Below are 26,027 nucleotides of genomic sequence, written 5' to 3'. Positions count from 1 at the left end.
ATACAGTTATCCTGAGGTAAGTTTATAGTGTAGACCTGGCCTTAGCTACTTCTGCTTAATTATTTACATTTACTCTAATAACTGGAAGGGTTTACTCTTCAGTTTATACTATTAAAAATAAGGTCCATATCCTACTTCCCGGGAAGTCCATGGGAGTTTTGCCATTGATTTCAGGGAGTAGGATTTGGACCTAAAGAGAGAGAGAGTGAGTGTGTGTGACAGAGAGAGAGAGAGGGTGAGAAAGAGATACGTTAAGAGATTTTTAGATCACATTACTACAAAGGTTCCAATTCTGCCATCCTTACTTACTCTGTCTAATACCTTACTCCAGAATTAATAAAGATGGTGTTTGAGCCTATACTGTTCCCTGACAAGGGGAAGAATCTCAGTATTTCTTGGTACCCTAAGGGGAATCACCCTTCCCTGCCTTAAAACAGCTATCCTTGTGGTTCCACTTCTGAGCTGCCAATCTAGGCCTCAATTGAGAAAAGCATCCCTATTCAGGAAAGCACTTCAGCACATTCGTAAGACCCAGGGACTTAAATGCTACTTAAGCACATGCTTAACTTTAAGAGTAAATAGCATTTAAGTCCATGGATTTTAGGAATGTGCTGAAGTGCTTTCCTGAATCTGGGCCTTGGTGACCTGGGAAGAATGACTAGGACTGGGTTCTAAACAGTTATAGTTTATAGCACATTGCGAGGATATTTCTGTGCCGAATACAGATTCTGATTTAAGAGAATGCAAGTGTTCTTTCTTGGTAGTTTGTAGTTTTTGTAATAATAGCTGAAATGCATTCGGTAAAGTTGACAAAAAATGCTCACTAGGTAATCTGTTTTTTAGGAAAAATCTTGCCAAGAAACTAAACACCAGCTTCAAGTACAGACAGAGTCTGTAGCTAAAGAACGGAATGAGTTGAAAAACTCACTGGAAAAACAGGAAGGGGTAAGATTACTAATTCCCAATTACAAAAAATAAAAATATATCAATGACAGCTTTTCCAATCACATATGCAGAGATCAGATTGGAGGGGGGGAAAAGTAGTGGTATTCTCCCAAGCCCTATGCAGTTGACACCAAAACCAGATGACAGTCACAGAAGATTGTGTGTATTCTAATATGATCATCCCTGGTTTTGGTGCGCTCTTCGTACAATACATACAGTGACAACAGATGATCATTGTCCCTCTGCTTGCTTACATTTTTTGAAATAGTTAACTATGTTAACATGTAACTTGTCATTAGTTTTCTGAGTTAACATCTCTTTTAAACGAATAGTGACAGTTCACACCTCTCAGATCTATTGTTTCAAGCTTAGTTAGACATCTCCCTACCATTGTATGTATTGTTTTATCAGTACGCTGTTTGGGAGAAAATTTTCAGAAACTCTTGAGAGATTTAGCTGTTTTTGAAAATCTCCCCGTAGGAGGTTATCTTTGTAACTATAGGGACTAGTCTTACCTTTTAAAAAATGAAAACGTACATTCTAGAGCACAGGATAGCCACGTCAACGATAAAGGATCTGCTGCCAAGCGACTGTGGAGTGGCCCGGTTTAGCCCCTCCATGAAAAAAAGTGCTGTACAATTAGATGTTAGCTGTAAATAATGTATTTGATGTATCGCAACACAAACTAATAATGATTAAGGTAAAGATAATATGCATTTTTTTTATATTTTTAAATACAGATTTCTAAGCAGCTGACAATTGAGCTTGATTCAGCACGAGGACAAATACTGGAGATTCAGGGTGTCCTAAAAGAGAAGGAAAAGAATGAGCAGCATCTCCAAGGAAAGCTGAAAGAACTGAAGGAATCGTTTGATCAGAAGAAAAGGCAAACTGAAACACAGCAAGCTGAATTAAAAGGTGCCCTGTTAGAAAAGGTAGTTCTGGCTTCTCTTCATTCCTCTTACTTACAAAGGAAATTAGTATTAACTCTGATGCAGGCTCCTGTTTTATGTCATTATGTGGGTGATAAAATAGCTATTTACTGTAGCTGAAATGTGTTACTGGGAATGGTAAGGTCAGGATGCAGAACTGAGCCCATCAAATATTGTTCAAGGTCAAAACTATAAAAATGTTGAGTAGAAGGCCCAAATAGTGAATTATGGATTATGCAAGTAGTACACCTGTCATCAAATTGATAAAAATAGCTAGACCTGCTGTGTTCATTCTACTGCTTCTGTATGCAATGTGGCAAGAGTTGCCATCTTGTCGCATAGCAGCATGCAGTTTCGTGAGAATAATTTAGACAAGAGTCCTCAGCATTTTGGAGCATCAGTGGTGGTTTTAAACAACTCATTCTCTATTGTAAGAAGAGAATAGAGAGTCTTAATGACCATATGAAACGTGAACTATGGTGAAAAAGTTCAAACTCCATATAGCTTTAGGGATGTTAGTGTCATGTGCTGTACTATTAAATTATGTCTGCACTCAGTCTCTCATTTATCATATAAAGTATTGCAGTGGCTTTCTGTTGTTCTGCCCATGGAAACTGCAGGGTTTGGAAATACTGTTTAGATGTTTGAAAACGCCTTCCCGTGTTTAATTATTCTCTTGTTGTTAGTCATTTATTTTTTTATTATATAGCAAGTAAATCACAGTATATTAATGTAAGAAATAATATGATTTAATAATGTGACCTTGTTCAAATTTTGTAGCTGGGATAAATAGTAACTATAAGTATTGCAGAGTAAATCAAGAGAAAAGATTTATTGAAATAATTATGCTTATTTAATTAACATTTCTTAAAAATTAGTTTAATAAAATTGAGATAGCAAATAATCCATATTTTACATTTTATCTTACATGCCCGCTTTGTACTGTAAAATATAAATCCAGGATTCGTATGTGTGTTTCAGGCAGAACTAGAGAATAAATTACAGCAGCAGGTAACATTATCAGCACAGGAGCTTAAAGCAGAGAAAGGAAAACTAGCAGAGCTACAGAAGATCCATGAAAAAGATCAGGAAAATATGAAAGAACTTCAGCTGGATCTTTATGGTAAAGAATCTGAGCTGTTGGCAACAAGGCAAGACCTTAAGGTACAGTGTCTTTTTAAAGTCATAAGTGACTTAATAATGTTTGTCTTCAGGATGAATAGAAAGAAGCGAAGTGAGAGCAATGTGAAGAAAAAACTCTCTTGCTATATATAGAATTGTATTGTGTTCTTTCCCCCAGGACACAGTACATGTTGGAATTAATTTAAATGCCAAGTATTTTTGCCTGATGTACCTAGAATGCCCTTCTAGTTCACAAGTGTTTTGTAGCAGTGCTGTTGTCTGAGCTCTGGGAACGAGGTGAAGGATTTAGGAGTACTGAGTTCTTTCTTTACACATTCCACTCTGTGTAAAGCTTGTCCCCAGTCTTACCCCTGCGTAGTTCCCAATCTGTGGAAATAGAAATACAACTAATGGCATCCATTTCTGCCAGCATGCAAGGGAGCAACCCCAAGAGTATTTCCCTCCCCCACAATTTAGTGCCTTTTTGACTCCTTTGTATGGACGTAACAGGCTTTGACAGTGCTCCTCAGCTTGCATTCCTGCAACAAACCCGTTTAGTCTGTGGTGTTCTACAGGTGACCCAGTTGTTTTGGCAAATTTACATACTATTTTCATTCAAGATATATTTTTAAAGGGATTTCTCTTTAGTGGGACCTATTTTACATATAAAGTGATGTAGCCATACCATCTTGATTCAGATGCCAAATCTAAGTAGACCCTGACATTGTCAGTGCTTGGATTGGAGACCTCCAAGAAAGCCCAAGTACTGCTGGAACTGGTGTTGGAGAGTCAGTAGATAGTGCTTTTTCCTCTCAGTCAGTACTCATAGTCGAGGAGTCATAGAATTAAAACCGGAAGTGACCACTAGTTCATCTCTTGTGACAGCCTGTATATCACAGGACACCAACACCATCCAGCACCCACACACTAAACCAAACACCCAAAATTAGACTTACGTATTACAGCCCACAGGAGATTAGACCATTATGTGTCACAGACAGAAAATAGGGGTGACTGACTGAAGCAGTGCCCCAGCAAGTGTTAGGAAATATGGTGCTAGAGGAGTTATCTTTAGGGTGAGTTGCAAAACAATTGGCCCTGATCATGTGTAGTCATTAAAGGTTCTATGGCCCTTTCTGGAAAGAAAGGTCTATTAGCCTTTGTGTCTTGGCCAAACTGCAGTGCTCATAGACTCTAAGATCAGGAGGGACCATTATGATCATCTAGTCTGACCTCCTGCACATTGCAGGCCACAGAACCTCACCCATCCACTCCTTTAATAAACCTATAACCTCTGGCTGAGTTAGTGAAGTACTCAAACCATGATTAAAAGACTAAAAGTTACAAAGAATCCGCCATTTACCATAGTTTAAACCTACAAGAGAACCATGCCCCATGATGCAATGGAAGGCGAATTCTCCCCCCTCCCCCCCCCACCCCCCCGGGTTTTCTGCCAACCTGACTTGGGGGAAAATTCCTTCCTGATTCCAAATATGGCAATGAGTTAGACCCTGATCATGTGGTCAAGAGTCACCAGCCAGATACCTGGGCAAGAATTCTCTGTGGTAACTCAGAGCCCTCCCATTCTAGTGTCCCATCACCAGCCATTGGAGATATATGCTGCTAGCAGTTGCAGATACCATCCCTCCATAAACTTATCAAGGTCTGTCTGGAAGCCAGTTAGGTTTTTGCCCCCACTGCTCCCCTTGGAAGGCCGCTCCAGAACTTCATTCCTCTGGTGGTTAGAAACCTTTGTCTAATTTCAAGCCTAAACTTGTCGATAACCAGTTTATATCCATTTGTTTTTGTGTCCACATTGGCTCTTAACTTAAATAATTCCTTTCCCTTCTTCATATTTATCCCTCTAATGTATTTATAGAGAGCAATCATATCTCCCCTTTTTTTGGTTAGGCTAAACAAGCCAAGCTCTTTGAGTCTCCTCTGATCATCCTAGTAGCCCTTCTCTGCATCTGTTCTAGTTTGAATTCATCTTTCTTAAACATGGGAGACCAGAATTGCATACAGTATTCCAGATGAAGTCTCACCAGTGCCTTGTATAATGGTACTAACACTTCCTTGTCTGTATTGGAAATACCTTGCCTGATGCATCCTAGGACTGCATTAACCTTTTTCTTGGCCGCATCACATTGGTGGCTCATAGTCATCCTGTGATCAACCAGTACACCAGGTCTTTCTCCTCCTCTGTCACCTCCAAATGATAAGTCCCCAACTTATAGCAAAAATTCTTGTTGTTAGTCCCTAAGTGCATGACTTTGCACTATTAAATTCCATCCCATGTCTCTTATTTCAGTTTTTAAAGTCCTCCAAATCTTCTTGTATGATATTTCGGTCATTGTCTGTATTGGCAACTTCTTCGAGTAGTGTCCCTATGGGTGCTCCACTGTAAGTGTCCCTATGAATGCTCAGAGTTGGGAATTCAAGGACACAACCTGGGGTCAGAGGAGGTTGGCGATAACAAGAAAACAAGGTTACCAGTCTTAGCAAATGTATAATTTTATAAATTTTAAGATTGTGGTTCTATTGTGCTAAAATGCCGTACAAACATGGAGACAGTGTATGGGTTTTTGTTTTATAATAATATCATCACTGAACAAGACAGTTTAATAAAATGCTAAAAGACCACTGTAAAATATAGCTAAATTAAAAAGATGTAAAAAACAAAACAACAAAAATCCTATTGAGAAAATTCCAAATAATGATCAAAAGATCAATTTATTCTTAGACCACACAAAGAATACAATTGACTATGAACACATCCTTCTAAACTGTTTTCACCTTGGTACTTATGTGCTAAATATACAAAACCAGTAGAGCAAAGATTTGGAGAGTCTTTATTTTTCCTTTTCCTCTCAGAGGATATTTTGTCATGTCATGGTGATACATCCCATGTTATATTATAAGTAAAGTCCTCCTAGTTTCCTCAGATATTGTTTCCTTTAATTGGAATTCTGGAGCCTTGTTGCAATTGATGTCACGGCCACCATAAATATTTAGAAATACATGACAGAGAGTGCAACTTAATGGAAAAGTAGGCCAAAAAATCTATTGCAAGTGGAAGTAGATTGATAAATATTTAGGGTTGCAAATTATATTTGCTAAAGAAGGTGGAATTTTCTTTTTAAAGAAAAACTAAGGATGCTTTATAAACTAACTAAACTTTTTGATGGCTACAGAATATAATGGGCTTGGCCCACAGTTACGGAAATGCAATGCAGTTCACTCTTTTGTGCCTCATAGTAAACAAGTGTGTCCCTATTTAGTGTTTTTAATGTACTATGCAAAATAGATAGGCTCCAAAGATATTATAAGCAAAATATTTGGGGGGTAGTTCCTGAGATTCCTGTATGTTCTCTGAAGCTGAAGGCTAAGAATGATGTGCACAACTAATGGGACTGTTTTTACCTAAGGACACATAAAGAAAAACAAAAACATTATTGCTCCAAGAGCCCATCAGTATTTTATTTTTAACATCTTGACCTCTTCCCCTATCCCCTGCCCAACTTCACCTGCTGGGAGAAGGCTCCAGTCTTTTGTGCGGTGGGCTGGCCCTGAGGGAGTTACTCCTCACTGAGGCACTAATAGGTGATGATCCTCATTCTAAGATCAAGTGCTAATGCTTGGGTATCTGTGTAGAACATTTCAGTTCAGTTCTTTTGTGACTGTGATTAGCAAAGCAGGTCCCCATCAGAATTGCGAGTGTGACTTGCCAGTTCTCTGCTGTTCCTGTGGACGTTGGCTTCAGTTTGGGCAATGTTTCTGTTTCCTTTTGTTCATTTGCCATTTTTCCCTTTCGGCCTTTGTGATTTCTCTTGAAATTGCAAACTCCTGGTGTATAGAAAAGCTATCACAGATCAATTTTGGAGGTTTAAAATTTCTGATTTTTCTGTCATTCTAAGGACTGCACATGGCAACCAGTGCACCTTTCCATGCAAAGGGATGTGAAAAAATGTCACACAAAATTTAAAATGTTTAAAAATTATTAAGAAACTGTTCTCTAAAATGTATATTTGAAAATACATGAGGGAGTGTGAGTTGATGGTAGAGAGATTTTGCTATTCCTAATCCAGCCATTCCAAACTCATACCAAGAAGGCATACAACCCTATGCCGTCATCCATATATTATGAATGGCAGTGGTTGCAATTGGTTGCCCAGGAAACCTAGACATTTCTCACTGTTGCAGTGCCTGTGAAGAGTGGTGGTCAGTTTGGTTTCCAGGTACATTTTTGTTTTTTTGTTTGTTTCTGTAAAGGGAATCATCCTGAGACAGCACTTAAGAGAGAAATTTAGAACTCAGGATACATTTAAAATATGTTGAATTTCAGAGGTGAAATTCTGTCTCTATGGAAGGCGATGGGAGTTTTGCCATTGACTACAATGAGACCAGGGATTTACAGTTTGACCTTTCATATGTGGAAAACCAAAACAATCAGTTTTGTTACTGGAAAAGGTTTTCTTCCACCTGTTCCCATTCTTCCTTCTCTGCTTTCACTTCCATAGTCAACCTGTGGAACTCTCTGCCAGAGGATGTTGTGAAGGCCAAGACTATAACAGGATTCAAAAAAGAACTAGATAAATTCATGGAAGATAGTTCTATCAATGGCTATTAGCCAGGATGGGCAGGGATAGTGTCCTTAGCCTCTGTATGCCAGAAGCTGGGAATGTGCGATAGGTGATTGATCGCTTGATGATTACCTGTTCTATTCATTCCCTTTGAAGAACCTGGCATTGGCCACTGTCGGAAGACAGGACACTGGGCTAGATGGACCTTTGGTCTGACCCAGTGTGACAGTTCTTACGTTCTTATGTACCGGGTCTAATAGTTACAGCTGCTGGGGTTTCCTAGAGCAGTGGAGGCTCTGGGGTGGTTTCAGTTGGGTCCTGCCTGGCACTCACCCCAAAGTAGCAGCTCTTGCAGCTCCTATGCTGTGGGGCTGTCTGGGCTTGGCTGTCTGCTCCAGGTGTTGCAACCTCCAGGGTTGCAGCACCGCTCTGGTTCGACTCTGCCCCCTGCTTGGACCAAATTTGTGTGAGTGGAGTTGTGACCTGGCTCATGGGATTGCAGTGCCACTCACTCAAATTTGGTCTACCCGAACTCCCATCATCATGACAGATGGGCTAACCCTAAGTGGTGCTGGGACCCCAGCGGTTGCAATGCCTGAAGCAGAGAGGCAAGCTCAGTCAGCCACCTGGGACAGGAGCCACAGGAGCTGTCACATGACTCTTCAAAACCCAATTTTGGATCCCAACCCTGTCCTACGTAGAACATTGGTGCAAAGCAAAATGGAAGCTGTTCTCATAGTTAACTTTATTAGACCTAGTGGTCATCATTATTTTTCCCAGTTGTTTTTTTTTAATTTGCTGAACCTTTGTGATTTTTTATATTTGTTCTAAATCTCCTGTTATCTCTCCCCTTAAGCACATCTTTTTGTTTGATTTTTTTTCATTATAAGTTCCTGATCCTGCAAATGGTTACACTTGTAAGTAGTCTCATTGACATCATGGGACTACTCTGGTGCATAACTGTATGCAGGTTTGGGATCTGCCATTTTAAATCTCTTTGTAAATGTTTTGAATGATTTATCGAGTTTGTGACATCACAAAAAGGGGAAAAGCTGCGACCTGTTTTTCAGCTAGTTATTTTCATGAGTTTCATATGACAATGTATAGTTACAACCTCAGTACAGAAACTCTGTTTCTAACCATTTTTATCATTTCATAAAGGTGAAATGCAAAGAAAAAGTGCCTGTTGTTGTTACCAGACTTCCCTGTATTGACTCTGTATCATCAGCTTTGAAATAGGGCGCCCGACTATAGTTCTTCCTAAATTAGAACAAGTTCACTTTTGGGGCTGAAAGCATAGCTAGATTATGAGAGTAGAGAAGGAACAAGGCTGATATTGCAGGTCTGTTAATATTAATTAAAAATAGTTCTAAGAACTATTTTCAGTCTCTCTCTTATTTTTGCTTAAAAAAAGGGAGGGGGGGGGGAAATGTTCCTACCCTCCTTAACCCAGGACATGCTGTATAGCTTTTATTGCAGTATAAACTTAGAAAGCATGTGTTTTAGATTAAGAAAGTGAAGAAAAAATTTGTGTTCTCCATAGGCAGTGATCTAAAAAGCAATGGTGACACAGAAGTAGTATTTTGATATTCAGATGTTAAAGTAGTAGAATCGCTAAAGTCAGGCAATTCTTGTAGCAGAATTTCATCTTCTCAAATGCAAAATTTACCACTCATAGGCTACATAAAACTAGGGGCCTTGCTTAATATTAATAATAAATACACCTGAGTCAGAACCACAGAATTTGGATTGCATCTGGATCCAAAGTTTGTGTTGGGGTTCAGGTCCAGGGTTTTGGTTTGGCCCATCGCTACAATGAAGTATCTCATTCATGGTGTGTTGAAACATCTGGAGTCATTTTGTACAATACAGATCTTTGAAACATATAAACTAGATGATCTTGAATGTTTTTCTTGTCACTTCAGGTCTTTTAACAGAAGAAGGATAGTCATTGCAAAGCAGTGATTAGTCCACATGGTGTCAGAACCAGTTTTGTTAAAGAGAAGTTTAAATAAACGTGATTAGGTCTGAATGTGAGATACCCTCACTGTTAGCCTTCACTTTAGCTAAATAAAAATATCTTTGGAATGGCTAAATGGTTTAACACAACTTGGCACACAGACTCTGGGAGGCCAAGGTTTCAGACAGATATGAAGATAGATGGCCTCAAGCCATGTGGATGATATGAACTGAGGTGGCATGTATAGTGGCTGGGTAGGATTGGAGGGCATGAGTTGAGCTGTACTGATAGCACCATCTGCTGGCGTGAGAATGGAATATCATTGTTAAACTACTGAGCTATTTCCTGACCTTCCTAGCTAAAGGAATCAGTCTGCTGTGGAAGCTGCGCTATGATGAAAAGCAGATCATGGGAGTTCAAGGGAAATCTTATAGCTTGAGATATTTAGGTTACAGTGTTCCATGAAGGCTAGCCTTAGATCAGACAATTGCTCTGGTGAACCCAATTCCTCCTCTCCTTATCAATATAATTAAAGAAATGAAGGGCTGGTTAACATCAAAGCCTTTATTTTAATAAGGGACATATGTTATGTCACTTTAGCCAAGGTGAAAAGATTTGGTGTAAGCTGAAGGGGTGGATGAAGGGGTGGATGGTGGGACAGAGGTGCGCACAATAATGTTTTAAAAGTCAAGTTTGAATTAATGTAGATTGAAAAGAAAATATGACGTGTGTGTGTGTGTATATGTATGTGTATGTGTGTGTATATAAAATACACGCACCTCTATACATTACAATTTAATACATACTTTTTCAGTTTAAAAAATTGCCTTGTGCCTCCCCCCACAAAAATGGCACCAAACCAATTCACTTTGGCTAAAGTTAAAGTTATAGAAAGGATATGTTCCTTTTTAAAAATAAGGGTGTTGATTTCTTGCAATTCTTTAACTGTATTGATGGTATGTGTGAGGGGAATGGATGGATGGATTTGAGCTGACAAATTCAAACAAATTATATTCTCTTTTAATATATGTAAATTGGGGGGACTTTATATTGTTTACAAAAATTGCTCTTTTTTTCAAAAAGTTACATTTTCTGTAAGTGAATGTGTAGTACTCATGAAAATGAGGAACTGCTAGCCCTGGGCTGGATCGAATTAAACAAATAGATAGTGTATGAGATCTTGCAAATGCACCTCAGTCTTGGCCTGGATGCTTTTCTAATCTAGTCCTGGTCTCTTCCATAGACGATGCCAGCAGTAGAATGTATTTGGGGAATTACCTTGCTTCATAGCATAGTCTTCCTGGTTGGTGTTTTTTTTTATTTGACCTTTTCTCTCTGTGTATTTGCTTGTAATTCTTCCCTCCCATCCCCTACTCCCTCAAATTCAGATTACACATGTAATAAAAAGGGCAGAAAGGCTAGTGCACCTAAGCCACTCTCACCTTGTACATATGTCCTCAGAATATTTTCTAATGCCTCCTCTGCTTGTCCCATCCCCTGTTTAAGAACATTCTAATAAATATCCCATTGATCTCATTACTTACCCAATTTGTACTTTGTTTTATTCCTTATTCAAGAATTTAAAATTAAACTAGCATTAGCCTGTTAATAGGGCCCTTCATTTTCGGTTTTTATTTTATTTAATTTTTCCTGGGAATTTATCAGTGTTTATTACTATAAGAACAAAAATAGGTGAAAATCAGTGGGAACAACTATTAATCATTTTTCTGGGTAAATATCAGGGGTTATTTTGGTGGACGGAAGGAGAAGGGGGAAAAGTATTCAGTAGATTAATGGTTTGATGAACGAATTCAATATGATTTGCTACAGAACTAAAACAGCACTCAAAACACGTCACCTCTGAGTTTAAGAAAACAATATATCTCTAATCTGAAAATAAAACTTTTCATTTCAATAAACAGTTTACTGTTGTAGACTTAGAACTGTTAGTCTTTAAATATTTACATGTAATAATTGGGCCACACCATTTGCAGTGCAAATACTCAACTTCATCCCTTTTCTCCTGTTTTTGTTTTTTTTAAAACTTTTGAATATTTCCTTGTGTTCTGAAATGTATTCTGATACAGATTTTCATTTTCTTCCCATTTTAGTGTGTCAGATCTTTAAACCATTATCTGCTAACAGCTTGAAATGTGTGCATGGTGGGCGTGAGATTCATCAGTACGTTCAGATGTGCACACACTTCAGAGCTTGCGTGCATGCCTGTTTATTGTGTGTATCTTCTAGACTAATACATTGCCTTACTTTAACAAGCAGCTTTGCATATACACACACCGACTAATGTATTCTTGTAAAATAGATATATAACATGCACTATATTCTATTTTTGTAATAGAACAAGTTATTTTTTATATATTTGAATGATACAAAAGTAGGGTGAACATCAGGAAAAAAACAAATAATACTTTTTTGTAAAACCCGGGATTTTTTAGTTTAAAAATCGTTTTAAACTGAAAACAAAGGAGCTTATCTGTTAAGTATTCATACTTGTGTAGCAGTATTATAGCTATAAGCTAGATAGGATCTAAGATGTCAGTGTGGACATTAATATTTAAGCTGGTCTGACATTCCATCCAGTAACGGAGGGTACTGCTACTCATACAGGAAGAGAGTCACACAAACAGTGTGTTATACATTGGAGTGATTGTTCATTTAAAGAATATTTACTACTCTTGAAGAGGATACTAGTTAGAAGAGGACACTGTAATGCACATGTTAAAACTGGCCCATTAAAAATAATAGGTGAAACTGTAAGGGGCAAAACTCCCATTGATTTTGGTTGGGCAGTTTTTCACCCAGTATTAAAATGTAATAGTCTGAGTTGTCATCGTTGTTGAGTTCTGGCAGTCTCCCACATCATAAAGGCCTTTGCAAGACCCAATGGGCAAAATTCCCATTGACATCAGTGGGGCCAGGATTTCACTGCATGTTTTGAACAGGGTTTAGTGTCCACTTAAAATATCTTGGGAGATATTTCCATAGCTCTACTGTTGGGCTGTGTTCTGTTTTGTTACCAGATACTGAAGCAGGTTTTAATGACTTACATGCTTTTCCTTTTTACCTGCCTTTGAATATGGTTTGGGATATGCATATTGTTTAAGTTTCGTAAAGAGAATATGCCTTTTTATAAGGACTATCCCTCTGTGCTTAAATCCCAACATAATCCTCTTACTGAAGCTTTGTGATTCTAAGAGGTAACAATAAATCTGACCTTAAGCGTTGTTCAGTTATTTATATATTTGTTTACTGAAAAACAGGTCGTTTTTCTGATATTCCTTAGTTCTAGTGTCTTGAGTCACCATCTGTTCCTTCCATTGATGCAGCCAACCCTGCTTTCAAACACTACTGTTGAAATGCTCCTGTTACAAAAGTAGTATCACCAACCTCAAGGGCTCAGAATTTATGAACTGGGCTTACACATCACGAAATCGAAAAATATTGAGGCTTTTTATTTGCTTCTGACTTTTCAAGCTTTTCTGCGCCACCATGAGAGCTAGAATTGTTTTTAAACGGAGATACTCATGCAATCTCGTGATTCCAGCAAGCTGAGGCTTTAAGAAGAACACCAAATATTGTGAGACTTCTGAAAACATCACAAGAGTTTGGAACACTGGAACAGTAGCCACATTTTACTTTGAGCGAGAGGAGATGAGGAGTTTAACAAACACATACTCTATGAAGGGGATAAAATCTTTAGTTTTATTTTTAACACTTAAATTAAGATACTACAAGAAACTTATTTGGTGGAAATTAAGTGGTTATCAGCTGTGTTGAGCAAAAAATATTTTTAGGTGCTAGCATCAATGAGTAGTGAGGCTTAAGTAAGCCTTGTCTGCACCAGACTTTTTTCCTTTAAATTTACCATTAATGGTAGCAATGATTGGAATTTTAATTGTACATACACAGACCAAGAAGCTCTAAAAATTGGTGAGAGAAAACGTAGCAGTCAGCCTATGCTGCACTGTATAGTGTGTAAATATTTTTGAATAATGTCATTCAATAAATTTGCAATAATTACTTGTATTATATGGAGTTTGGAAGTTAAAGTGCAGTCTGCTATGTGCTCTAATTTACACACAGCAAGTGCCACTTAATTAAGAAGTGGTTAATAGAGATGTCTTCTTAATTGGGACTTCAACCAATTTTATATAATTTGTGTGTTAACACACCTAGCACCTCTTCACATGATTTGTCTCTTCCTTTGCTCTTGCTTAGCTCAGACACTGTTCTCAAAATACCTTTTGGAAATGAATTGCAACCTCTCTTGTCCATGACAAAGTGTTGAAATTATTACTTCTGCTCCTGATTTGCCCTCCCCTAAGATAAAGTTCAGTTTGCTTCTCTCGTAATTGCTCAACAGCTGTTAATTACAACAGTTACCTTATTATTACTTATGTGTTTTACTGTTGCTCTCACAATGTTATAGGCATTGTCCCAACAAGAGGATGTAAATAACTTACTTTCCAAGAAGACAGGTTAGACATATGAGGGAAAGAGAGAAACCATAAAAAGTTTGGGACTTTGCTACAAGACAGATGGGATTTTCAAAAGCACTCATGATGGGCCTAACTCTCTTCCTGTTGAAGTCTATGGAAAAACTCAACAAGAACAGAGTTAAGATAGCACTGAATGTTTCTGAAAAATCTCATCCTACCACTTTACCTATTTCTCATCTGTACAACTACCTGTAATCATAGGGCAATTCAAGTGCCTGAAGAAATAAGTTTTTGTTTTTCATTAATTTTTTTACTGTGTATTTTCCTTCTTTTCTTCTTGATGCATTTGAAACATGTAAACTCCAACTCCTATTACTGGAAACATTATTGGAGAAGTTTTTCTTTCCCCAGATGTCAGTCTACTAACTGTGTTCTACTGAAATTTTAAAATGAAGTACTACACACCAGAAGCTGGTCTTTCCATGCAGACGCATAACAAGTATTTAAATTATTGTGACTAGTGTGGAGATCTTGAAATAGCTTTGACAGATGATTTTCAGAACTGTTTTTTTAATTAGTCCACAGAGGAGAAACTTGCTCTGGCTCAGGAGGAATTAGTTTCAAACAGAAATCAAATTGGTAACCTTAATCAGTTGATCCAAGAACTTAAGACTATAAAGGCTACTCTGGAGCAGGATGTGTCAAAGAAAGAACAGCAGCTGAAAGAACAGAACAAAATGTTACAGGAAATCCAGAAAGACAAGGTAACTTACTTTTCCCATTACCTTTCTCCTCTTTCCTGTTTTCTAATGGAAACCTATTTAGAAATATGCCAGGACTTCTCAATGTATTGTGCTAATGCAATGTGTACCTGCACTTACAGCAGTTTATTGGACCACTGATACATAAAAGATTTTAAACAAATAGGTGAAATGGCAGAATATATTAAAACAATTTCAGCATAAGTTAAATATCCCCGAGGGGCCATGTACTGAACAAAAGGAATGTGAAAAGAAAAAAATGATTATTGATTTTAAAGATGAAACTAAATGATAGGGTTTCTCTAAGATCAGACAAAATAATTGTGGATGGAGTTCTGATACAATCATTCTCCCATCAGCAGTCTTTGTAATCAAGAGGTTTTTGATAACTGAGAGTCTGGATGAGGTCCCATTTTTCCTTTGATTTTTTTTTTCAAGGTTTTGAAAGAAAAAGATTTGGCTAATGAAAAATCTAAAACAACAGAGCTCCAGGAAATAAAGAGTAAGCTGGAAAAAGACAGTACTAAATTGAGTGACGAGCTTAGGACCTGCAAGCAAGAATTTGAGAAGGTATGTTGAGACACAAATTGGAACTACAGATAGTAATAAGAATATGCACGAATGTAACACGTTCAGTCAGAGAATCTCAAATTGCTTTGCAATTATGGGTATTACTATCTCCATTTTACACATGAAGGAACTCAAACACAGAGGGATTAAGGCCCATACCTACAAAAGTACTTAGGAGCCTAACTCCCACATCAGACACCCAAGTCCAAACTTTAGGCACCACTGAGATCTTCAAAATCTCTGGTCAGCTCCCACCTAACTCTGGAGGTGCCTACATTTTTTCTGTAAAAGTCCCCCAGGTGCCAAAGTTTCTGCCACTGGGTAAGTACATAACACCTCAGTCTAGACTTCCAGGCACCTATTCTCATGGCTAAGCCCCAGCAGAATCCTCAAACCAGGTGAAGATAGATGTCCCCGCCTATCTTGTGGGGCCCAGTCCAGTTGGTGTTCTCAGAGCACTGAGCCAGGGGTTATTCTGATGGGGATCAGTGTCTCTTCTTGAAGCTGTTCTGCTGAGTATAAATAATTAAATATGCTTTGGGCCAGAGAGTGAGAATGACTCTCTAGCCTCGTGGGTAGGGTACTCTCCTGCAATGCAGGAGGCCCAAGTTCAATTTCCCTCTCCATATCAGGCAGAGAGGTTAATTGAACTGGGGTCTACTGTGTACACTAACCACTGGGCTAAAGATTATAAGGGAGGCCTTCCCATCCCCTCTGCTCCTTGGCTGTTTTGTGAGGAGCTAGATGTGTGCTGCCATCACTTCTGTAAGAAACAGCCTATGCACCTGACTCCAGGAGTGGGTCCCTGGCTGTGGGTTGCAAGCAGAGATAGGTGTCTTTTTCCAGCCCAGACTGAGTCGCCTCACTCCCTGAGAGGGGCAGGGCTAGGACCCACCTTTCTCCTCAGCATCTCCCATTGACTACTTTAGGCAGCTCCCTGTCTAGTGTGCTAGCTTCTGTGGATCCCATTCTTAGATGCCTATCTCTCCCCATGTATTCTATAGGGAGCCTAGGTACCTTAACTAGGGTCTGTAGATTCCACTGAGGTGGCAAGCAGGGCCGGCTCCAGGCACCATCGAAGGAAGCAGGTGCTTGGGGCGGCCAATGGAAAGGGCGGCACGTCCGGGTCTTTGGCAGCAATTCAGTGGCGGGTCCCTCACTCCCTCTCGGAGGGAAGGACGCGCCGCTGAATTGCCACCGAAGAATGAAGCAGCGCGGTAGAGCTGCCGCCGAAGTGCTGCCGTCACGGCTTTATCTTTTCTTTTCTTTTCTTTTTTTTCCCCCCCGCTTTGCCACTTGGGGCGGCAAAAAAGCTGGAGCTGGCCCTGGTGGCAAGGGCCTAAAAGTTAGGAGTTGCAATCCCTAAGTCCCTTTGTGGATTAGGCCTAAGTCATTTCTCCATGGTCACACAGCAGGACTGGGTCAGTTGGTTGTGATCCAAGTCTCCTGACTTCAAATTCTGTACTCTAACCTCTAGACCCTGCTGTCTCCTTTTATATAGATGACTCTAAGCAATTAAATATCCAGGCTTTCTCCCAATGTTTTAATAAAAAGTGGACAAGAGGAAAAGTTCTCACTCTGTGTCCCCAAATTCTGAGAAGTGAGGAAATTAAACAGCCTCTTCCAGCCTTACAACAAAACAAGAAACAAACCAAAATCCCAAAGCAAAACCAACATCTTAGTTTTATTAAGGTACATGTTCTCACTGATAAGGAAAGCCATGTAAAGTGTGAAGTTATCGGGGTGGGGAGATTTTAAGCTGTTTTTGAATGGTTGTATCCAACCTGAACTCTGATTTTTAAAAGCGACACTCCTAATTTAAAAAAAAATTGTACATTCATTAAAAATGTACCTACCTGTCACTCTTAAGTGCTTGTAATTTATTGCAACATTAAAATACTAAACCAATATTAGTTAAACCAATTTTGTTGAAACTGCTTTAAAAATCACTCTTGAGGCAAGACTGAATCTTTTTTAAGGATACTTCACTTTCAAAAAAAAAAAAAATAATAAGAGAGAGAGAGAGAAAAGCAAGAGAAAAAATTAGAGGATGGAGTTATTTTTTGTAGTCTTTGTTTGTATTATAAATGCTAGTTACATTTAACATCTCTAAAACTTTTCTGTCTCTTCTGAAATCTGACACTTTTAAAAGACAGCCTGGCTACATTTTCTACATTTAATTACATATTATATTTATTAATAGTAATTTATTTGCTTCTGCTGGCCTCCCCAATGTTGTAGGTGGTTTTGTGAGTATAAAAGAAGACACAGTCCATCCCACAAAGAGCTTACAATCTAATAAAAGTAATTTAATTTTAAAATAGCCTGAATATGTATAAGTTCTGTGGAAATACAAAAAAAATATTATGGCTTTCAGATGTTCTTTTGTGATCCAGTGTCTAAAAATGATGGTTACTTCCAGAGAATTCAATGCCCAATGCATTTTGATTTTGGGAACACTAACTATAATTGTCACACACTTCCTGAAACCTCTGTGCTAAAAAAAGAAGGAATTTATAGAGCTGCAGAGAATTTTAAAACATACACAAACTGGGATGTCAGCTTAATATTCACCTCTTGTTCTCTGTGGTTGCAGTCAGACTGAAACCAAAAATATCTCCACTTATGAAATCAAGTATGGCCATATCATCCACCCATGGGTTTGAAAGTAGAAAAAAGACTTTATCCTTGTGATGTTTTGTCTTGACTTTCAGTGGAATGTGTCCTATGAAAAACTATCACCCCTTATTCATCAGAATAATACATTTTTATTGGGCTGTGGATTTAAAGAAGAATGATTCGTGTCAAATTAAGTTATTCCATCTATTTTTGAAGCTATTTCCAGTACAATATGTAGGTAAATATTTACAAACTTAAGACCTGTAGAAACTCTCCCATGCAATAATTGTTTCCAATGGATTAAATAAATAAATAAAAATTCCCTTCTTGCCACCACAGGGTTTGTAACTCTCACCTTTTGACACTTACCTAGTGCAGAAAACCTGACAGTGAAATTTATTAGAATCCAACTTAAAGAAAAGTGAAATTGACAAACCTACTACTTAACAGAAAGCCAGAAAGTAAGCAAACATAATTTCCACTATTTTAGTGGAGAAGTAAATTAGAATTTTTTTTTCTGTTTGTAGGAATCTAAGATGTAATTTGTAACCTAGGTACCTAACTTAAACATGGTCAGTTGATATTTTGTGCCGTAAAGGCATTTGCTCTCCTATCCCAGGAAATAGTTATCCTCAGTCTGAAGTTAGTTCACAGATAAGTTTTACCATTTTATTTTTAGACCCTATGTGATAGTTTAAACTTGTATTTTAACAGGAGGTGACAAATCTAAAGGATGCGAAGCAGCTATTGATTCAACAGAAATTAGAGCTGCAGGGCAAAGTAGATAACATGAATTTAGCTCTTGAACAGGAGAAGAAGAATCAGCAAATTATCAAAGATCAGCTGAAAAAAAAAGAGGAAGAACTGAAGAAGGAATGTGTTGAGATTGAAACTAAACTGGTGAGCATGTATAGAATTTGTGTCTTTAGCACGTCTCTGGTTCCTTTCAAAGAGGGAGGGAGGCAGACTTAATTTTAATCTCATGGCATTTACATTTTTAATCAATGATTTGTAAATATTTCCAAAAACCTTCAACGTGAGACAGATTATATTGTAGGAAAACTCAGGTACAATAGGCTAAGCACTATTTTGACAAATAGGTATAAATCCATAGTGGGACCATAAGCAGGCATTTGTTTAGTATAATAGCTGTTTATTAATGAAAACTAACTTAGTTTTGAAATTGTAAGTACATGGTTTTTCATTTCTCTGCCTCAGTTGAACAATACCAGAAGGGCAGAATCTAGTTTTCTTTCACTTATAAGGAACATTGTTCCATTAGAAAAAGTGACTCTTTGAAAAGACATGCCCGAATAACTCCCTGCTAGCTGTAAAATATCAAAAATGGTTTTGCAGATGTATCAGAGATAAGTGTTACCATCATTTTAATTTTGATGTTGGAGTTGATAACACACCAACCTGGTTACAAACTCAGAACTATTTGATAGCTCATTGTTCAATGTTTCCTTTTTTCTCAGCGCACAGAGATAAAAGAGAAAGAAGAAGAAAACAGAAAACGTGAGGAGGTGGAAGCCAAGCTCACCATGCAGATCACAGCTCTGAATGAAAATCTCGCTACAATGAAGAAAGAGTGGCAGAGCAGTCAAAGGAGGGTCAGTGAGCTAGAGAAACAGACGGATGATTTGCGTGGGGAGATTGCAGTTTTAGAAGCAACAGTACAAAATAATCAGGATGAGAGGAGAGCATTGCTGGAGAGGTAAGTCAGTGAGTGTAATGTGGGTATGTGCTTTCGGTTGCTTATTAGGAAAGTGATAAATTAAAATATGAAAAATAGTGTTTCAGTCTTCCTAGTGTTCTATGTACATTTTGTATGTATTGTACTGCTCCTAGTGCTCCAGGTAGGGGTTTCCAGAGAGTGAAGGCTCCCCTCCATAACCCCAGCAAGTCTTAGTAGGCTGTTCAACCAGTCAACCAGCTAACCAAACAAGAGCCTCCACACCCTGTGGGCTTTGTGATGGAGTGCCCACCTCCTGCAAACTTTGGCAGGTGCATCATGAGTTGCTCCTCATGAGACTCAAGATGCTCACCAAGGCCCCAAAGCATGTTGACCTTAAGAGGCTTGTGTCCATCCCCTGCAAGTCCTTAATTGAGCTCTTTTGGAGCCTCAACAAAGCCATCCTGCACACGTGCAAGCATTAGGAGGGACGGTCAGTAGCCTCCATGAATCTTAGAAGGCCTTGCAGAGGGGACTTCCATAATCTGAGTTGGTTCCTTGGGGCTCCCTCCACTGAGGATCCTCTGTCTCAGAGTCAGAATAGGTTCATCAACTTCCCAGTGATCTAGAACAGACTTGTCATCCCCCTATAATATAAAAGAGGCTTTTGGGCTTTCAAATGTGGCCACCGGTGACCCTTCTAGGACTCAGCATATGGTTGGGCCCCTTGTGAGCCTCTTAAAGCTCGTAAAGAGGACAGACGTGCTTCTCAGATTCACTAGATGTTCCCCTCTCCTACAGGCCTCTTGGTTTCCCATCCTAGGCTTCTGACCTCTTAAGATCCCTCCTGCAACCTCTACTACATATCTCCTAAACTCTGCAGAAGCAGAGCTCTTTTTCTCCTGATTGCAGGAGGCCTGCAGGATAAGGGGAGGGGGACTGAATGAGAGCAATGTGCTTGCAGGATTGGAGGACATCCTGAGGACTGCATGAGGGAAGAACCCACTTGTGAGATGAAGGAAACCTTTTATGAGGGTATCTGTGGGGAAACTCTTCTTCTGACCATCAAGCTTCCTTAACAAATTATGTTTTGAGCTGTAGGTCTGCAAGGAAAAAGGCTAGAGACTTTTTTTTAAATAGGTGCTTAAATCTCCAACAGCAGTCCCCCTGCTGTGCTAAACTCATCAGAGCCAGTTTTCTGCAACAGTGTTACAAACACAGAAATGAAAACATTTTGAAAATAGGCTTTAACCAATTACATTTTGTACCTGGGCATTAAATTGTGGCTAGGAAGGGACCCCAGTAAACCAGGTTCTTCTTTGACTGTCCTCTGCATATTGCCACTCTTGGGATATGCGCCGACCGGTTCCGTTGAATGGTACAAACTTATACTAGCAATGCCTATTCTGAGCATTCGTGTGCCTCCTCCATACAGTGTTTGAGCATATTCTGAGAATGGGGCTATAAAAGGGGGCACGGAAGCAGTTACTGCCTCAGTTCCTTCCAAGCACTACCACAGATGCATGTGAGCCTTCTTCAGCATACAAAATTGAAGACTGCCCAGTCAACAAAAACCTCAGACCTGCTTCCAAAAAAGGAACATGGTAACAGAAATGGCCTTAGACAATATGCGTTCCATGCCTGAGGCCTCTTTGGAACCAGGACCTTCAGTTCTGAAGAAGAAGCAAGACCAAGCACCTTTCTGGGTCTTGCATTGTCTTCTGTTCAGGGAACTCGTCAAATCCTTCAGATTGCAAACATGCGGATGTGAGACAGATCGGAGACCAAGATGACTCTGTTGGGTCAGGACCTAATAAATCAATTGATCTCTCTCTTGTATCAGCACTGATACCTTCAGTGATGGTTTCCACTTAGGTACCCGTGGAACTGCATTTATCAGATCAGTTTCACGCTTCCTCAGCAGAAGAGAGAGATTTGGATAAGGATCCAACACAATGCTTTCCCTCTCACAAAAAACAGAGTGGATTCCTCAACATATGGATCTTCTGCGATGCTACTACTTCCTCCCCGAATACCTATAGGTTTACCTAGAAAGACTCTCTCACCCTTGTTGCTACTATGGATCCCTACCTCTCTCATATCTTGTTCCTTGTCAGTTCTGGGTTTCAATCCACATTTAGAAAAGGAGATGGATACATCAGTCTACCTGCAGCCTCGACCTCAAGGCTGTTTTTGTGACAAAGATTATTGGAAGTTGATGTTTCCTCATTACTATGAGATGCTACAGAACTGGACAAATTGGCATGAGTAGCAAGTATCTTCCTGGATGCATTGGCCATACTAGACAATTCCAGGGCTTCCATTTCAACCTCATTCAGCTGCGATGACCTTGATTCCACATTGAGGCAAGGAAACGTCAGCACATACTAATGTGTTGGATCCAAGGCATTCAGATCCTACACCAGAGGATCCGAGACCAAGAGGTAGGTCTCCTACAAAAATTCAGGATATTCTCTGTGATGAGGAAGAAGTTGATGTGTTTTCACAAGCTGGTATTGTGCATCAGGACTTAGAACCCACAGGCAAATCCTCCCCTGAGGAAAACATTGGAGTAGCCTCATCTCCCTCACCATCTGAACTACAGGAGTCAGTAAGCAGAATGGTGTCTAAGTTAAAATTACCTTCAGTTTACTTCAGGAAACTCCTTATCCTGTTTTTTGATACTGGGAAATACATCTACTGAGAAAGTATCTCTGCCTCTTTGGGAAGGTCTCTGCCAGGCAGCAAAATCAGCATGGAATGCTCTTATCTTCATATCAACTGATTGGTTGTGTGAGATCCCATATGAAGAGTTTTCTTTTTTCCATGTTCATTTTCCCTTTAACTCTCTTGTGGTAGCTGCAACAATGCAGCGTTCAAGAATGGAACATTTACATTCTACTCCATTGGCAGAAAAGGGAAATAATTAGATTGCTTGGAAGAAAGGTATTTTTTTCAGCTTCTCTGAACATGAGAATACCTAACTACCTAGCTGTCCTGCACAGATAACAGTTTCACCTCTAGGACAAGATCTCTCTTTTTTACAAAGAATCTTCCTGAGGAACACTGCAGACTGTCTAATGCTCTTATTAAAGAGGGTCTAAATGTTGCTATGCATGCATTGAGAGTGTCTTTTGATGCTTTGGATACATCATCAAGATCAGGACGATATCAGCTGCAGCAGTAACTATTCACAGACAAGCATGGCTACAGACCTCTTCTCTGCCCTAAGAAATGAGGTTGAAGATTGAAGATCTTCCTTTTGAGAGGGATGATCCATTTGGCTCAAAAATGGATGAATTGTTAGAGAAAATGAAAGAGACTAGACAGCTGCCAGGTCCCTGAGTCTCTTACGGCTTTTTAAGAGAAGAACTCCTACACCTGCCTTCAGATATCAAAGAGAATATTATGCTCATTATTCTTCATATTCCAACAGAGGTAGACAATACTACCAGTAGCAATAACAACAGCAGTCATCATCATCATCCTAACACCAGTATAGAAGGCATCCATTTAAGTCTAAGCTGAGACAAAAGAATTCATCCTCCACTACTTCTGACAGATAGACCTTCAGTTTGACATGGGGTTAGAGAGCAGCAAACCAACTATGGATTCCATCCCCCTATTCTTTGGAGACTGTTTATGCCAGTGTTTGAAATCAACTTTTTACTCGGGGAAAGACTGATAGAAGAGGTTCTGGTAAATTTCAGAAATCGGGGTTTCTACTCCCACTGTTTCCTAATCCAAAGATTACAAGGTCTTTGCCCAGTCTTGGCTCTGAGGAAGCTAAGCACGTATATTTGAAAGTTTCACTTTAGAATGTTAACTCTGGGTTCCATTATTGTGTCCCTTTCTTTGGTTTGCTGCTTTTGACATAAAAGATGCTTGATTTCATATTTCGATAAGACCATCACGCAGGAAGTACCTGCGTTTCATCATAGACCAGAACCATTTCCAGTACAAGGTCTTTCCTTTATCGTTTCCACTGCACCCATAGTCTTTACAAAATGCCTGTGAATAGTGACAGCTTTTCTGAGAAGAAAAGGGTGTGCCACTACACCACATATTCGTCATAGTGAAATTATTATGATATGATTATGGCATGATTAAGATACATTTTGTACAAGATTGGTCATGTCAGATATCATTGAAAAAGTTATGATTTGCTGAATATGATTATCTTATTTGTGTGCATGTATCATTTTTGTATCTGAAGTTATGAATATTGACTCTGGACCTGTATTTCAAATGTGCTTACTCTGGAAAACTCCTAGAGCTAGCCTTTCAGGTACAACAATGATGAAGCTAGACAGTGCTAATGACTCATCAACAAAGACAATAGGCTGTGAAAAAGCTTAGCCTTCCTATAAATGTTTCAGCCAGCCTGTAAGTAATGGCTGCTATGACTCAGCAAGGGCACATGACCAGATCACATGATACTGAACTCCATTTTGGTTACCTGTATTTTTCGACACACTGGACTTGGAACTGTTTTTGGAACAAAGGATTCCCGCCATATGTAAAAGCTATATAAGTTGGGGTGTGACATCATCTAGGGACCTCACTCCTCTAGGGTGATCAGATGTCCTGATTTTATAGGGACAGTCCCGATTTTGGGGTCTTTTTTTATATAGGTTCCTATTATCCCCTGTCCCCGTCCCGATTTTTCACACTTGCTGTCTGGTCACCCTACACTCCTCACACAAGAGAACTCCTGGAAACACCTGAGGAACAAAGACTGAACTAGGGGAAGTGTGGGTCCCAAGCTAAAAGGATTTCTAGCCTTTGTATGGAAACCTGATGGACTGCTTGTATCATCAGCCAGGGTGAGAAATTGCTAATTCATATCCAATCTTTCTAGTAGCTTAGGCTTAGTTTGTGGTTTTGTTTATTTGCTAGGTAATCTGCTTTAATCTGTTTGCTATCAGTTATAATCACTTAAAATCTATCTATCTTTTTGTAGCTAATAAACTGATGTTTTGTATCTAAACCAGTGTGCCTTTGAGTGAAGTGTCTGGGGAAAAACCTCAGCCTGGTTAACACAGGCTTGTTGCATATCTTTCCCACACTGAGGGGAGAGCGAACTATTTATGATCTTACATTGTACAGATCCCTGTGCAGTGCAAGATGGTATAATTTTGCGTTTATGCTCCAGCAGGGGGCGTGTGCCTGGGAAGCTGGGAGATTGTCTGATGTTGCACTCAGGTAGCTCAGTTTAGGTGAGTGGTGCCACCTGCTGTCATGTTGGTTGATAATAGGGCCTGGTGAGGTTGGCTGTGTCTCGAACCAAGCAGTGTGAAAATAGAGCCAATCCAGCTGTGTGTCTTAGAGGCACGCAGCGGTTCCCACGGTTCACGGACTGCACCCCGGGGGTGACATCCCGTCACAAAGGGATTTTCGTGTTTCTGTGTCTTTGATTGTCTCCTAAAAGCAGCTTCCAGTGAAAAGAAATCACTGCCAATGCCTTCACAGTTCCTGAAGATGTCCTATACCATTCAGTTTCTCTTTCAGAATCCATTTCAGAAAATGAAGTTCTTCCTCTTCTTACTAGGTCTCATGGCATCAATGACATGTCACACCCTGTGTGAGACTAAAGATGAGACCTCTTCAACATTGGGTGACAGGAAACTTTAAATCTGGAGTTCACAACTTGAAGCTAATAATTACTATTCTAAACAAAATCCAGAAAACTCTTATGGTGTATGGATCAGGATCATGTAACGAAGGGAGTGAGGTTCAGCTCTCCATCACCTTCCATGATAATTACAACAGATGCCTCAAAAACAGGCTGGGGTGCACAGGGCTCTGGAACCAACACAAGTCTTCCCTTTATATCAGTGTTCTGGAGCTAAGAGCATTCAGATTTTTCCACCGTCAGATGAAAGGATACGTTGTTCAGGTAGCCACAGACAATATGACAGCAATGTATTATATAAACAAACAAGGAGGAGCCTGCACTTCACAGCTTTGCAAGGAGTCAATAAAGCTTTGGGAATGGTATATTCTTCATGAGTTGTATATGGTAGCTCTGCATGTAGTAGAATCCTTCAACCAATTAGCGGACCAACAGCAGAAAATCCTCCCACATGCACAAATGGACCTTAAAGGATACTGTAAGCAGGGACATTTTTGCTCTGTGGGTTACTCCAAATATAGATCTGTTTGCCACAAAGTTCAACACTAAATGCTGTTTGTTTTGTTTGAGGGCAGGAGCAGACCCACATTCTCTAACTCAGGGATCGGCAACCTTTGGCACGGGGCCTGTCAGGGAAATCCACTGGCGGGCTGGGACGGTTTGTTTACCTGCAGCGTCCGAAGGTTCGGCTGATCGCAGCTCCCACTGGCCGTGGTTCACTGTTCCAGGCCAATGGGGGCTGCGGGAAGTGGCAGCCAGCACATCCCT

General features: G+C 39.5%; 1 protein-coding gene across 2 annotated transcripts in view; it reads left to right on the top strand.

The window, feature by feature from the left end:
- The window catches only part of EEA1 (early endosome antigen 1), a 105,604-nt gene extending 85,934 nt beyond the window's left edge, over positions 1 to 19,670 (top strand). The window contains exons 20-26 of one of the 2 annotated variants that reach the window (XM_029910881.1): positions 844 to 945; positions 1,686 to 1,880; positions 2,859 to 3,041; positions 14,578 to 14,763; positions 15,199 to 15,330; positions 18,664 to 18,849; positions 19,428 to 19,670. In XM_029910881.1, coding sequence (XP_029766741.1) covers positions 844 to 945; positions 1,686 to 1,880; positions 2,859 to 3,041; positions 14,578 to 14,763; positions 15,199 to 15,330; positions 18,664 to 18,849; positions 19,428 to 19,670 — 1,227 coding nt within the window. Of the gene's footprint in view, positions 1 to 843; positions 946 to 1,685; positions 1,881 to 2,858; positions 3,042 to 14,577; positions 14,764 to 15,198; positions 15,331 to 16,831; positions 16,888 to 18,663; positions 18,850 to 19,427 lie in introns of those variants that run through there. The other variant, XM_024218390.2, reaches the window with a different exon arrangement.
- Positions 19,671 to 26,027: the final 6,357 nt, after the last annotated feature.

The sequence above is a fragment of the Terrapene carolina genome, unplaced genomic scaffold, assembly GCF_002925995.2.
Source record: "Terrapene carolina triunguis isolate 2854851 unplaced genomic scaffold, T_m_triunguis-2.0 Scaffold68, whole genome shotgun sequence".
NCBI classification, from domain to species: domain Eukaryota; kingdom Metazoa; phylum Chordata; order Testudines; family Emydidae; genus Terrapene; species Terrapene triunguis.
The sequence above is the reverse complement of the archived record's forward strand: the minus strand, read 5'-3'. Positions and strand labels throughout refer to the sequence as shown.